This window comes from Asparagus officinalis, chromosome 8 (genome assembly GCF_001876935.1).
Source record: "Asparagus officinalis chromosome 8, Aspof.V1, whole genome shotgun sequence".
Taxonomy (NCBI): Eukaryota; Viridiplantae; Streptophyta; class Magnoliopsida; order Asparagales; family Asparagaceae; genus Asparagus; species Asparagus officinalis.
The window spans coordinates 127,406,631-127,421,400 of record NC_033801.1 but is presented as its reverse complement, the minus strand read 5'-3'; the positions used below and the strand labels follow the sequence as shown (position 1 = coordinate 127,421,400).

General features: G+C 38.4%; 2 protein-coding genes and 1 pseudogene across 2 annotated transcripts; 2 read left to right on the top strand and 1 right to left on the bottom strand.

Moving 5' to 3' along the window:
* LOC109819759 overlaps positions 1-1,001 on the top strand; it is a 3,320-nt pseudogene extending 2,319 nt beyond the window's left edge.
* Positions 1,971-4,417, bottom strand: LOC109821902 (UPF0098 protein CPn_0877/CP_0992/CPj0877/CpB0906). The gene is given in 4 exon segments (XM_020388059.1): positions 1,971-2,323; positions 2,444-2,656; positions 2,659-2,757; positions 4,226-4,417. Coding segments are annotated over 4 exon segments (579 nt in total). The 3' UTR covers positions 1,971-2,248.
* Positions 11,829-12,434, top strand: LOC109822744 (transcription factor bHLH140-like). The gene has a single exon (XM_020388991.1). It carries the CDS (start codon positions 11,845-11,847, stop codon positions 12,394-12,396), a length of 552 nt encoding a protein of 183 aa, XP_020244580.1. The 5' UTR covers positions 11,829-11,844; the 3' UTR covers positions 12,397-12,434.

The following is a 14,770-nucleotide window of genomic DNA, read 5'->3' as shown; positions in this document are numbered from 1 at the left end:
AGCTCTCTCTTTCCTTGAGAAGTTCTCCTGGGCTTTACTGCCCTGTGACATAGACATATCTTGATGTACTGCATTTTGAACTGGAAACTGGAATTTTGAGCCTAAGAACCTTTGAAATTAGATACATATCTGAAGATCCTATTAAGACCTTGACACACATGCTGGGTCGAGACAAAAGCGTGTGAATTGGTTGCCCTGGACAAACTGAAGTCTGGAGCAGCGAGTAGATCACTGTTATTGGTTGTTGGGGGTGGAGATCATTGTTAGGTGATTTCTCGTCATTTAGAAAGGGGTGCATTTACTTCTAGAGTTGTCTAAAGCACCCAGTGTTAGGATGTTTGTATAAAGTGCGGATTGGATACTTACAAAATCAAAAAGCTAAGACACCCAGTGTTAGGATGTTTGTATAAAGTGCGGATTGGATACTTACAAAATCAAAAAGTTAAGTGTTGGTGTTTGAAAGGAAATGAGCCTGCATAAGTTGTTCCGCTGTGTCATTCCCAGCGATGCATTGTATTCTGTTTTGTACGTTGTGATAGATTTTCAATTCTTTTAGAGAGTAGAATAAGAGTCGATAGCATGGATGTGCACATAGACCCCCGGTACCATGTTTAGTATTCTTTTGTTGCTTCCTTTCGTCTTTCTACAGTCGATTATCATATGGTTTGCTGACTATTGTGTTTGTCCTCAGACAATAGGCTGTTTATGACTACTGTTGAAAGTGTTGCTGAATCCATGGGTAAAGTTGAAGAGAAGGAGAACAAAGATGCTACTTCAGCTGCTGGGTTACTGGAGAAATTGAGCGTGGGCGAAAGTAAAACCGAGGAGCCAAGTAAAACCGAGGGTGAGGCTCCGGAGGATGCAGCAGCAACAGAAGCAGAAAAGCCGAAGACAGAAGCGAAGGCGGAGGAGCCAACCTCAGCAGATAAGGCCTGAAGAATCAATGGTTTTAGCAATTATTATCAATTTGCTTCGTATTCTCACATGAGTCTGTTAACGTGAGTTTACTTAAGAATGTGTTCTGTTTTGGGGTCAGGGCAGGCATGCGTGCGTGCGGTGGTGATTATGTTTTTTTTGCTGCACAAGCGTGTGGGTGCCCTTCTTCTCTATAGTTGTACTTAGTGGTATTTGGTTGTATTTTTGTCACGCTTGAAAATACTCCTGTGTGTTTCATTGATGGTGGATTTTTTGCAATAGTGATATGCTTTATCAAAATTTGTATGATTGGTATGAACGCCCGCTTATTTGGTCAACTCTGTTGTTGTTTTAATTATTTATCTTTCATTCAATATATACATTTTTTTTAGGGCTTTTTGTCTTTAGGTCCAATAGTTTACCTCCCTTTATTTTTAAACCCAAGTAGTATGAGTTGTATCTCTAAGCCCAAATTTCTTTTTGTATTTATCTTTAAACCTAATTTCAAAATATAATACTCTCATATGTGGGTCCCCCTATATAAGAAAATTGGGTTTAAAGACAAATACAAAAAGAAATTTGGGCTTAGAGAATATGTGGGTCCCCCTATATAAGAAAATTGGGTTTAAAGACAAATACAAAAAGAAATTTGGGCTTAGAGATACAACTAATACTACTTGGGTTTAAAATTGGGCTTAGAGATACAACTAATACTACTTGGGTTTAAAAATAAAGGGAGGTAAACTATTGGACCTAAATCATTGTAGTTGGTAGTCAACAGTGCGCACAAGTTTACCACTGCACCTTGGACGATGTGGGTTAGCAAATCAATAACATAAATTAGTTTGTCGTCTTGGGTTACTGTCAAGCATGCTCCTAATCCAATCACAGATTATAATTCAGATTAGAGGGCTAATTGAACATAAACCTCTAAACTTATAATTCCCTGCAGATAGATCCCCTGAATATCACCCTTCGCTGTAAAAGAGAGACAAAAATTTCACCCGGCGGCCTACATGTCAAAATGAATAATTACTGAGCGATACCATAGCGGGTCTACCTTCAAAACTTTTGAGCTCAAACTGCAGGAATAAGTTAGTCTACAGACAAGATCCATCTTTGAGGAACATACAACATGAAGCTCGTGATCCTCTCAAAGATGGCGACCAGGTAAAAGTGGAAGAAAACTAACGACCAAGAACAAGAGAGAAGCAACACTGTGGACTGAGTAACAAGAGAAAGAAAAACTAAGGACTTAAGAACAAGATAAGCAATTAAACGAGACTAGAAAGCTCCGCCACGGAGGAGAACCGAAGGGAGGGAGCCCGGCGCCTCAGAAGATCGCGATCAGTTCGGATTCTGCAAGAACATGCCCTTCAATCGCGTCCATGAGCTTATCCTTGGTCACCTATTTAGATAAATATCGTAAAATTAATCCACCCCCTTAACTTTGGATGATTAGGACTCAATCATGCATATGATCAAAAGACTAATAAAAATAAAAAATTAAAAAAAAAAAACCCCTTGCCTTGTTGCCAAGATGAACAAGGTCGTCGAGCGCGTAAAGCTTGAACTGAAACCGATGCCCCGACGACGGCCGCCTTCGAGCCTCGCCACCCGGGGCACCTTGTGATCGTTCACCCCTCTTGACCCCCCGTACTTCCCCCACCTCCCCCTCCCTTCCGAGGAACCCCTCGCGGGAGCCCCCTCACCGACGGCGCGGTATCTTCACCACCACCCAGTGGTAGTCCACGGCACGACGGGCCCCTCGGGTCCGGGGCGTCGGATGTCCTGCAACACCACGGCCATCGGACTTGGCTTTCCTCCGGCCACGTTGTGCCACTCCAGAGCGGAGGGGAGAATGTATCTTCTGGGCCCTGCCCGTCGCCGGTGCTATTTCCGGGGGAGGCGGCCCTCGTGTCGGATATTGAGGGGAGGTGAGCCTCCCAGGCGTCGTCGTCGTCGTCTCCTGAGCCATTTTTTAGTTCGATCCGTGAGCGAGTCTTGCTTGGTTTTTGAGGCCGAGGGGAGTCCGGCATGGAGGGTTTAAGTATCGTGGGAGGGCGGCGGGAGGCGGCACGTGGCGGGTGGTGAGGGTTAGGTGTGGGGGAGCGGCACGTGGCGGAGGGTAGGACAGGTGGCGTTTGGGGAGCGGAGGGACAGGGATGGCGGGCTGGGGTTTGGAATCTGGTGGTGGGGTGGCGAGGCTGGTGTGATGTGGGCCTTATATGGGCTGAAAACTTATTTGATTGTTATGGGATTTGCTCTCGGTGGGCGTAATTGCCGGAGTGCGTTTAGGTACGTGCAACGAGGGGAGGCCTCGTTATGCATGTGAATGTTGGAGCGTCAGACTGTGCTCCACAAGTGGGCCAATTGGCCCAATCCTTCACCACCCAAAATCACGCTAATCACTTGGGTACCGTTTGGCAAAGGGTGAAGTGAGGGGTTAAGGAGACTTAACCCTTTCTTAGCCCGCCAAACATAAAAAAACTATACTAAGGGTTAAAGTGAGTTAAGCCTATATAATTTACCACACATAAAAAATATAGAAGGGTTAAGCTAATCCTTCTAGAGGGATTAAAATGAGGGGTTTACTAATACTCTTATTTGGAAGGATTAAGAGTTAACCCTTCTAATTATAAAGAAAATAGTTAAAATCATTGTTATTCTCAAATACTAAAAATGTTCACAAGGACTAAAATAAAACTTATTTTAACGGGTTAATAATTTAGCCCTTCAGATTACCGAATGGACTAAGTACATTAACCCTTTTATTTAACTCCTCTTCCTTAACCCTTTGCCAAACGGGGTCTAATATTATAGTGGATTAGTTTGCGCTCTAGATTAAATGTACAAATATCAAAAGTTAAAGAAAAGTTACAGTTTAAATTTTAAAAATAAAAAAGTATTTTTACTTGTTCCTTGTGATAATATTTCAAAATATCACGTTGACAAGATTGACGAGAAATTTTTTTAAATGTGGGATAAAAATCATCTGTAATCATATCTTCAACCTCATCATCTTCTACTAATTTAAAAGGAATGTTTTTAAGAATAATAAAACTGATGACGCATTTCCTTGATTTAATCGCGTCATAGTTCCAACTATCGAGACTACTAGAGGATGAGGATTGTGAGAATAAAGATTGTTGGATATCACCTTAAGGCATTATTTGACCTCTGTTGTGCGTTTCTAAATGACGTTTTGAGATGGTTGGTGCCGCTTTTTATGATGAGCTTGGAAAATATGGCCGCACAACGCACACTTAGCCTTTTGGATGAGAAGCCTACCGTGTTAATCCCTGGTAACTTCTATATTCTCGAAGAAGTTCCACACATCGGATCTTGGCCTTTTAGGAGCTCTAGGTGCAGAATCATCGCCACCAGATCCGTGATCAACATCGGTAGGAGGAGTAAATGTAGCTCGTGTAGTAGGAATATTAGGACTCATTTCAACATCGGGAGTTGAGATTTGCCTTTCATAATCAGAGGAGGAAGCCATTTGATTGAAGAATTAGAGAGCAAAAGCGGGAATAAAAAAGTATTAAAGAGTATTAGAGAGAAGTAGATGAGTTTTGGATGAGAAAAATAAATAAAAACTCCCTTTATTTATAAAGGCAGTCCCCTAGCCAAATGACAAAATTACCCTCATTGCCCTTTTTTACCGTTTTCGGGGGTATTTTGGTCAAAAGCGTAAAAAAGGTCGTCGTACCGTCTCGGGGCTGGCTGTCCGGCCAACGATCAAATTCGTGACCATTGTGGGGAGTGCGGCGGCGGGATGCAGGTTGGTCTGCCCGCCCACTCGCCCAGAGATCGACTACTCTCCGCGGCCGACACAGAGGTTGGTTGGTCTGTCGTGACCGTGTGATGAAACCGACAGGCTCGGCCGGCACCCGTTTCAGGCACAGCGGAACGCCTGGTTTGCCCCGGCCGAGTCGGCAGGCTCGTGATCGCAGGAGCCCACCCGAGGCTCCAGTCCTTTTTTGCTTGCTGGGCCAGGCCGGGTCCGGTGCGAGCACGGGCAAAGCGGCATGGGCATGGTGGCCTGGAGCCCGGATAGGCCCGAATTTCCAGGCAGTCGCTCGGGCCCGGCTAGGCTTGGGCCCTTGTGCGGGTACCGGTCCGAACACCGGGCCGAGCCCGGGCCCAAATGGACAGGCCTACCTGAGATTATTGATTGTAATTACACGAGTGACCGTAAAATCTGTCGACAAATTAACAATTTTTTTAATCCCAATTTAGACTTCTTTTTGGGTGTTAGTTAGGATTTGTATTAGATCATCGCAAAATTAGAGTTATGATGGGCTATATTAAAAAAACTACTGACCATCAGAGTTCGGGTTAGGATTACAACAATAAAACTTTACTTTTACTAAGTACTATAACCTTAATCCCAATCTCAACCCTACTCCTAAACCCAACCAAAATCCTAACCCTAACATTAAACAAAAAAACTTCAATCAGCAAAAATCAACGTGTTCAAGAGATCATAGGGTCACTTAAACAATTACATCAGTCGATCTAAGATTACGTACCGACAAAGATACGCTGACTCCATGATCACTCTTTTAATCACAAGATACCCCTGGGCATCCGAACGTACCTAACCTTATTATGATCCAAGCATATAATTAAACTTGATCAACAATATTTTCTTAGTAGGTTCTTCTTTCCTATTAACAGAGGATGGGAATTAATACAATAACACCATTCAAAAGAGGGGGGAATTAATGTACTGGCATCGATCACCTTTATATATATATTTTTTGTATCAGCTTTGGCATGACCACTGCTTGACAAGGGAGGGAATAGAACACTGTTCCCTTTGACTGAAATAGCAAAAAATGAAAGATAGCAAAGAGAAATGGCTACAGCATGTTCGTTGGATTTGAATGAATAAAAGAATGAGAGATGGTAGCTCAATAGTAGACAGAATTTAAAGAGCATATCTTCCAAGGACAACACTAGCATCCCCTTCGTGCTCCATGTAAACCCCCCTCAAAAGGCCGAGACCTATACACGAATCTCTGACCGATAGGCAAATAGTAGACAAGGTCATTTATAAAAATTTAAAAAGAAGACGCTATAATTAAATATATATTGAATAAATTATGACCATCCAAGTTTTTTTTTTTTTTAAGGATAGATCTGTGCCAGTGATGATACTATGATCTTCTCATCACAAATCAAGCGTTGCGACAGCTTTGCTTTAGAGTTTCTCCTAATTTGTTGATGGGTTTCTTTTACCTCCCCTATTAGAATTTTTTTTTTTAATATTTGCTGATAGCAATTCGTTGGACAACGCGTCCCCTCAATACCATCAGCATGCCCACTAACTTGGGGGTTGGGGGAGGGGTGTCATTAGCCCCCATGTTTAGCACATGGTCGGTCAGAACCTCCCGCTCGCATGTAAGCAGTTCTGATAAAAACAATACCCACTTCATTTTAAGTACTTGTCACAATTCACATGCACAAGACGCTTATAACTTAATCCAAGCCAATTTTCCAGTTTATTATGTTAACCTCATAGAGCGCAAATCTTGTCATCACACTTTTCTTGTGAACGATGTTACATCTTTTCAATTTGAAGGGTTGGAATTTGGATTGTTGCAAAAGAAGGTGGACATTTTGAGATTTAGGGTGCGTTTAACAAGCTAGCCTTTAAAATCAGGTCAGGATTGACCTGGATTTGGTTAGCCTAATCGGACTACAAATATCTTTGAGATGAGAGGCATGTTCGGAACAGATAAAACTAGTTTTAGAGCTAAATTTTACACCGAATAATCATGTCAATGCTAGTTCATTTTTTACCAGACATAGAACAATCTTTAATCAGATTATGATCAATCTACATCTAATTTTAAAGAGTTGCTAAGCTCGCCCTCTTTTAAGCGCTCTAAACAAATAAACATGAATCACTTTTGGTTGTGAAAGGATTATTGTTCTTAGGGTTTGTTTACCAACACGATTGAAATGAAAGCCAGACAGGGTGGTTCGATTATAACATGATTAAAAGGCTGAAAAATAAACTAAAATAAGTTGAGTCAGCTTTAGTCAAAATTAGATTAGATTTCAACCTAGCCCAGCTTTATCGATTTACCAAATAGGCCTGGGTACTATATTTGTATTCGATCTCGTATCGTCTCTCGGCGAACAATTTGGTGAGCTACAAATGAGTATAACTTGCACGTAAACTCTCAGCATTGGCAATCAAATTCCACTATAGCCAAAAAGCTCTCAATTGAAACGACACGTGTGACAACAACTTCCCATAGATAGCGTATGCACGTGCGATTGCCCCAACAGTAACTCAAATCTTACGCCATGCTTCGTCTGATATAGCAATTTGACAACTCCTTCACTCCCATTAATCTCTCTCTCTCTCTCTCTCTAGCGAGAGAGAGTCTCTCTCTCTCTCTCTCTCTAGCGAGAGAGAGAGAGAGAGAGAGAGAGGGGAGAGAAAGCTGCAGCAGCCAAAATCCAATCAAGGGTGTTACATCTTTCAGTCGTCATCACCAACTCTGATCTCTTCCTTCCTTCTTTCTTCTCTTCTCCCGTCAAAATCAAACAGAGGGCCGAGTATTCTTTTGTTTTGTACCGTGGTGTGATGTTATCAATCCAACCGTCCTCTGCCTCTTTCTTCTCTCATTTCCTTCTTCTATCCTCTTCCTCTCCTAATGACAGGTATTCTCACCTCGCACTAGTTGCTATAATTAATGCATCATTACAAGTGTCACCAACATACGGAAGTAAAACAAGTTCAAGAATCCATCCTTAATAACACTAAGAGCATCTCCAACAGCTTTCCCAAAATTTTCTCCAAAATGGAGAAACAAATGTCATATTCTCCAAATTATTTTTACTCCAACTCCAACAGCTTCCTCATTTTGAAAAATCGCATTTATTACAATAATAAAGCTCTTCCCAAAAATTTGGAGAATGCTGCAGATTTGGGAAGGCTCCCTATTTTTTCTCCTCCTTCTCTATTTTGGGGAATGGGATGGGGAATCTGTTGGACCAAAAAAAAGCTCTATATTCTCCAAATTTGAGTATTTCAAGAAGATGGAGAAGCTGTTGGAGATGCTCTAATAAATGTTTGACTTAATCGTGATTAAATCATAGAGATTAAACAACAAGAGCGGAAGCTATACCTGAATCCATTTCATGGATCTGAGATAGGGTTTTTGATGATCTTCTAATCTTAAAGTTTCTCCTTTAGATATGGGGATAAGAGAGTAGAGGGTGTGTTAACCCTAGATTAGGGACCATAACCCCATATATATAGGTGTTGTACATTTATAATTTGGCCACTCATCAAATTATAATTAAAACCTGGTATCTACACATTTAGCCCATGATTTATTTAAATACCCATTAACCCAAATTTATTCCCTTTAAGTGAGTTATCTTTAAAGATATCAATACACAATGATTAATCATATGTGCCCACAAGTAGATTTAATTAGATTTAAATCCAACAATAAAATCAATTAAAAAACTACAGTATTTGATTTCTAAATAAAGTTTTTCAAACTCTAAAGTTGCCGTGAAAATTAAGATCAATTATAATTTGAAGCTTCCCGTCAAGATTTTTTGCCAGAAAGTCCGGCTTGGAAACAGCCGTGTTGTCAGCGGATTATATATATATATACTTATATAATATCCGTCCAACGTACGACCCCATAGCAAATGTCGCCCTATATATATATTATTTACTATTATATATATATATATATATATATATATATATATATGAGTTTTTTAATATCATTTTAAAACTCCTATTATAAAACTATAAAACTATGATGAATATTTATGGTAACCGAATTGATTATTGATAATAAGAATTCGATAACAAACTTGCACATTTACAATCTCAGATCCTATTAAATAAAACTTGTTAACATACTTATTTGGCAACTCACAAACTTACAAAGGGTGTATTTAGTAATCAAAGTGATTTTATTATAGTGTTTTTTTAGGAAAAACACTATGTCATGGTGTTTTTTTTCAAACATGTTTTGAAAACATCATTTTTAGTTATTATTTATATAGCGGCGGCGTATTCCTCATAAGAACGATTACTAAATTGGTCTTAATATTTGATCTAACTAAACTAGTCAATGAGTTAGTGTTAGAATTAAAATAAAGTTATAACTATCAATTCTCACCACAACTTTGGAGTTCGGTGTAATAGTTATTAGGGTGTGTTTGGCAACTTCACACTAATTTGGTTAAGACCTTAACCAGGATAGGATTGAACCAAGATAGAGGTGGTCCGAAAATAACCTAGATAAAAGTCTCTTTTTAAACTAAAAAGAACTAGTTTAATCTAGTGCAAGTTTTGACCGAGCACATATCTGAGTTAATGCCCTTATCGAAATTAACGGAGGAGTTGCCAAACAAGCCCGTACATTTGGCAAAAACCGGTTCAAAATTGAACCATTTCTTTTTATCACGATATTTTAATTATAAACTAGTTTGGTTCTTAATCAGAGGAGAGCAGGTCTTGATCTAAACTAGTTTAGATCAAGACAGACTTAAGGAGAAAATGTTGTGAAATTGACCCTTTTATTAACCACTTTTATTCAGAGCCTTATATTCATAGAATCATATTTACATATTTATTTCCTAGGAAAAATGTGAGGACCTCGTCGCTTTCGAGGCAACAAACAAGATCTGATATGCAATGTCCAATGTCCTTAGAGCAAGAGAGGGCTTGATATAATAATAGTATCAATGTATGGTACATCTCGGGATAAGGGATTTCTCAGCCTATGTTTGGTACTAGTAACATCAACCTTTTCCCCTACAGGAATTTCTTCAATAGACTCCGTTACTTTACAATTCCATTTTTTAATAGAAAATTTTGTTGAAGGCAACATACATAAGGGTATGTTTGCTTCGGTTTCCGGAGGGGAAAAACGAAGAAGAGAAAATCTAATAAGAATCATCCCAATAAATTTCGAACTGATTTCATTACAAAAACTTCTATAAGGGGTTTCTTATAAACGGCTTTATCCCTCTTCTTAGGGGGTGTTTGGTTCAATTTCTAAAAATTATAGGAAATGTTTTTCACCTAAAATATGATTTCCTTGTATTTCTTAAAAAAATTATAGGAAAAGTTTTGAGAAATAAAAAAGTACCAATTTTCTTGTTTTTTGTACTTTGCTTGTTTGGTTCAAAATAAGAAAATAGCTCATAACTTTATAGAAAATAACAAGATTTGGTAGGTTTTTAATTAAATATGGTATGTGTCAGATTTCTAATGATTTCCTCTCATTTTGAGAGGAAATTGATTTTTGTAAAATTTGGTAGATTTTGATATTTTATAGAAAATATTTCTGTAAATATTTTGTTGAACCAAACACAATTTACAGAAACCTCTGAAAAACTTTTAATTACAAATTTGCCATTATCAGATGTTTTGAGAAAAGTTTTCTCAAAAAATGTGCAACCAAACAGAATAAAAGGAAACTTATAAGTAAATAGATTTCTTTAAGGGTTTGATTGTTGTGAAATGCTTATTTAACAAATTGAGCTATCAAAAAAGTTTTGCCACGACAACTAAAGTGAGCATCATCACATGTGTATCTCTTAGTAGCTTATTTTGCAAAATAAGTCGACACCTCATATTATTATTTTTTTCCTTCCTATAATGTGGTTTATTGGTTATTATAGTGAAAAGAAACACAATTATACATTTTTTTTATGAGAGGAGGTGCAAGAAAAATTTGAGAACTTGAGTTTGCAAAACCTGAAGGCATGTTTGCTAATTCCAAAATTAAAAGTTTGGGGGAAAGGCCAATTTGACTCATTGCGCTGTATATCAAAGGACTGCATCTTGTGGTGAGATCTGAGCCATAGAGAGGAATTACAAAATATCCAAACTATTCCACTGCCTGTTATCTCAATGCCTCACAGTGCCTCGATCTTTAGAGCAAAATAGAATACTTTTACTCAAAACCAAATTGGGATTAGTCCTGACCTAGTTTAGAGGAGCTTGCAAAATAGATCCTATTATACATGTGGATTGTAAAATTGAAAACATAACTTGCCAGAAATCTATAATATGAATACTCAGCCACCGCATCGTATCATTTTTTTTAAATCGACATTAAATTAGTGACTAGTAGTAGTAAAATTTGAGTTACTCTGATATCATGTCAAAGAATCCTATCACTATATCAAAACTCTAAAGTTATAATAAAGGTTAAGGATTTATATTTTTATATTCTAACAACGTGTACTTGCATGTTTGTTTTGAAGGCTCGACAACTCATCTTATGAATAGTAAATATATATAGGGATGAATTAGTTAAGGTTTATATAGCTTGATCAGTTAATTTCATTTCTTGACACCTCATCCTGCTAAACGTGTTCATATCCTTTTCTACATTAATTAGAACTCTTTTTAACTCCTTTCAAGTCAATTTCCAAGCAAAGACGGAAACTTTTGATTGCTCATTAGTAAAGTCAAATATTTAGATGACTTGGCCTAACTCGCAATGAACTCAAAGACAAGAGTTACACCTCTAAATATTGGGCGGTACCAGAGAAGGGTATTAATCCTCCCACAAAATCTTAAAGCTACATCTGTATCAACCGTACAGGCTGAATGAAAACTCAAAAAGACATAGGGTATTATATCTGTATTATTGCAGAAAGAATGCAGACAAAAGGACTAGTGTACCCTCCTCTCCTCTCTCTCTCTCTCTCTCTTCAAACCCTAATTTCTCCCCTCCCTCCATCAAAACCCTAACCCTAACCCTAACCCTATTGTATATATATCACTCCTATGATCTACCCTAGAATTCGGCTGACACTTGACCGCTTTCTCTCTCTCTTTATCCCTCTATATAACTCCTCCCCAAACTCCTCAATCCAACACACACTACTTTCGGAACTAATTAACAAGCTGAGCTCCAAATGGAAAGCTGCCAACAAAGCCCCTGGCTGTTGACTGAAGTTAACAACTCCTCCTCATCAACCAAAACCCTAACTCAAAACCCTAAAGAGCGGAGGAGCTCGGCAAAGAGGCCAGCTTCATCTATGAAGCTCTCCACCGACCCTCAGAGCGTCGCGGCGAGGCAAAGGCGACATCGGATCAGCGACCGGTTTAGGGTTTTGAAGAGCTTGGTCCCTGGAGGGAGCAAGATGGACACTGTGTCAATGTTAGAGGAGGCAATTAACTATGTTAAGTATCTTAAGACCCAGATTTGGCTTCATCAGGCTGCAGAAGCTTTGATAGTTAACCCTAATCATGACCATCATCAAGAGCCCACTAATCTTAGTTTTGGAGCTAATTGCTTTGGTGATGTTGGTACTAGTGTTGTTGACACTAATGCTAGCGTTTGTACTAGTGAGGAGATGTTAAGTTATTCATTACCACCTCCTCCACCAAGTCTTGTTCCATTTCCTTATTGCTCATATGAAGGTGGAGAGGAGATGAACCCTAACTTTAGTGTTAATTACTACTAGCTAACAAGCTTGTATGGCTAGATTTGGGTCATGAAATATGTAGCATCGTATCTCTCCAAATGATCTATAAAAGTCTCTATCTTAGTTTTTCTTGTTTAATTGTGATGGATATGTGAGCCGTTTCATGGTATTATCATGATCAATAGCCTCCTACTTTTCTTAATAACAATGCTAGAATTTGTTGTAGTGATCACGAGATGTTAAGTTGCTTCCAAGTCATTCCTCTTTGAAGAAGAAAGAGGAAAATGAAATGAACCCTAAGTTCAGTGCAATCAAGTATTACTAGCTAGCCATTTGGCTAGATTTTGTTTTTTTTAAGTGAATGAATTTCATTTGCCATATGCAATGTAAGTACATTGTATTTTGGTATATATTGGTCATTTTATATGTAGCATTGTCTCTCTACGTGATCTAAGTTTCTTTTTTTCAGTTTCTTTTTTCCTTAGCTATGGTGGATATTTTTCTTGATACTACCAGACTTTTCTGGTGTTCATGAGTAGCAAACATGTTCATATTTTTTTTGGTAAATGAAAAACATGTTCATATTTGGTTGGTGAATAAAGTTCATTTTCATTGACCAAAAAAAAAAGCTATGGTGGATATTTTAGTGTCAATTAGAGAAGAGAGGAAATCAACCCTAATTTAATGGCAACTATTACTAGCTAGTACTTTTGGCTAATTAGGTATATATATATTAGCTTTGCCTCTAAATTATCTATAAAAAAATTCTTGTGTCTGTGCTTGTGTTTTATGGTACTGAATGTTCTTCTGCCTTAAAAATTTCTACTCTTAAATTTTCTACTAATAATTTAGTGGCAGTACTAGTTTGTTAAAACCTCTATATTGCTTTACTGAAGATTAGTCTAAATACCAACTGCCGCCTCCTCCACCAACTATTTGCAACTTTGCCACATCGGCCATCGCTCATCTCAAGAAGAGATCTAGATGAACCTTAATTTTAGTATCAACTACATCAAGTACTTTGTTTGGTTAGATTTTATGTCATGTTATATGTAGCATTTCCTCCTAGATAATCTATACAAATGTTTCTATTTTTTGCTTTTTTTGCTAGTTATGGTGGACATTTGTTCGGTAAACAAGCAAAAAATTGATGTGTTTCAGCTGCATGTGGCATTTCTTGGGGAGCTAGCTTAGGATATAGACAGAAGAGATACTCTATAATTGGAGTTGTGAAGAGAAGTTTCTACTGTGGAGATTTCATCTCATCAGTTGATTGTTGGGTGTTGCGTGAGGAGAGAAACAAAGGTTGACACTTGAGTGCACATGATAGCTTTTCAGCTTCAAATGCTTTGTCACTTCAATTTACCAGGCATCCAGCAGCCCAAGGTAATTATGATGAGTGAATATTGGTCCAGACTTCAGAACAAGGATGATTTTTGTCAGTTTTAGGTACCTTTGTTCTCTGAATTTGTTATTTAATTAATATAATTTGGGGCGGGGGGTGTTCAACGTTACTCCCTTAAATGTTAGTGTTTTTTGAATTAGTCTCTCAATTCATTGAAATTGCGATTGTGTCCCCCAAATTTCTGTATCTCGCTGCTTCTACTCGTAATAGGAAGGGTTAATTTGAAATAATTTATTAGGATGGGGGACCCAATAGCAATTTCAATGATTTGAATGGCGGTTTTGACAATACGAGTGACTGATTTTGAGACAACTTATAAGATTCTGAGGACCTGGCAATTTCAATGATATAAGAAATTATTTTTAAGAGAAAAGATTTAATTAAGGGTTATTTGCACTTTGGTACCTGTTTACACAAGTCTTAACTTGATATCCTAAAGTTAACACATTTTTTAACTTTGATACCCTAATTTTTTTTTCCAGACACTAAATTTGAGTGGGGTCCACCTTCATGTGAAGAGATAGAACATCGTGAAAGGCTAAGAAGTAAATGCGTGAGGTGATTTGAGTGGGGTCACACGTTTGTGAGGTGGAGAATTGTGAATGGTGTACCAAAACCCATTTGAGTGCACGTGACTCTTTCCGCGTGAATAAGCATCCCACAACCCGAGTTTTACAGGGCCTCACCTGATTGACGTTTGCAGCTATATATAGCTGGATGTAGGCAAACCTAGGTTTTTTGGTGCAAGAGCAAAGAGGGGGTGCGGCGTATAGGTGCAGAAGAAAAGAAAAAGTGGCTGAAGCAGTTCTCCTGGGGCTTCGCGCAGAGAGAAAAACATCAGTGTTTTGTGCAACCGTCTTTTGAGTTTGAGCACCCTTTTGAGAGAGAGATTGTGAGAGATTTGAGAGAATGTTTGAGGGTTTAATTTGTATAATTATAAACCATATTTGTATTCTCTTTCTTTCCCTCTAATAGTAGATCTCTCCCCTCCTTACCTCGTGGACGTAG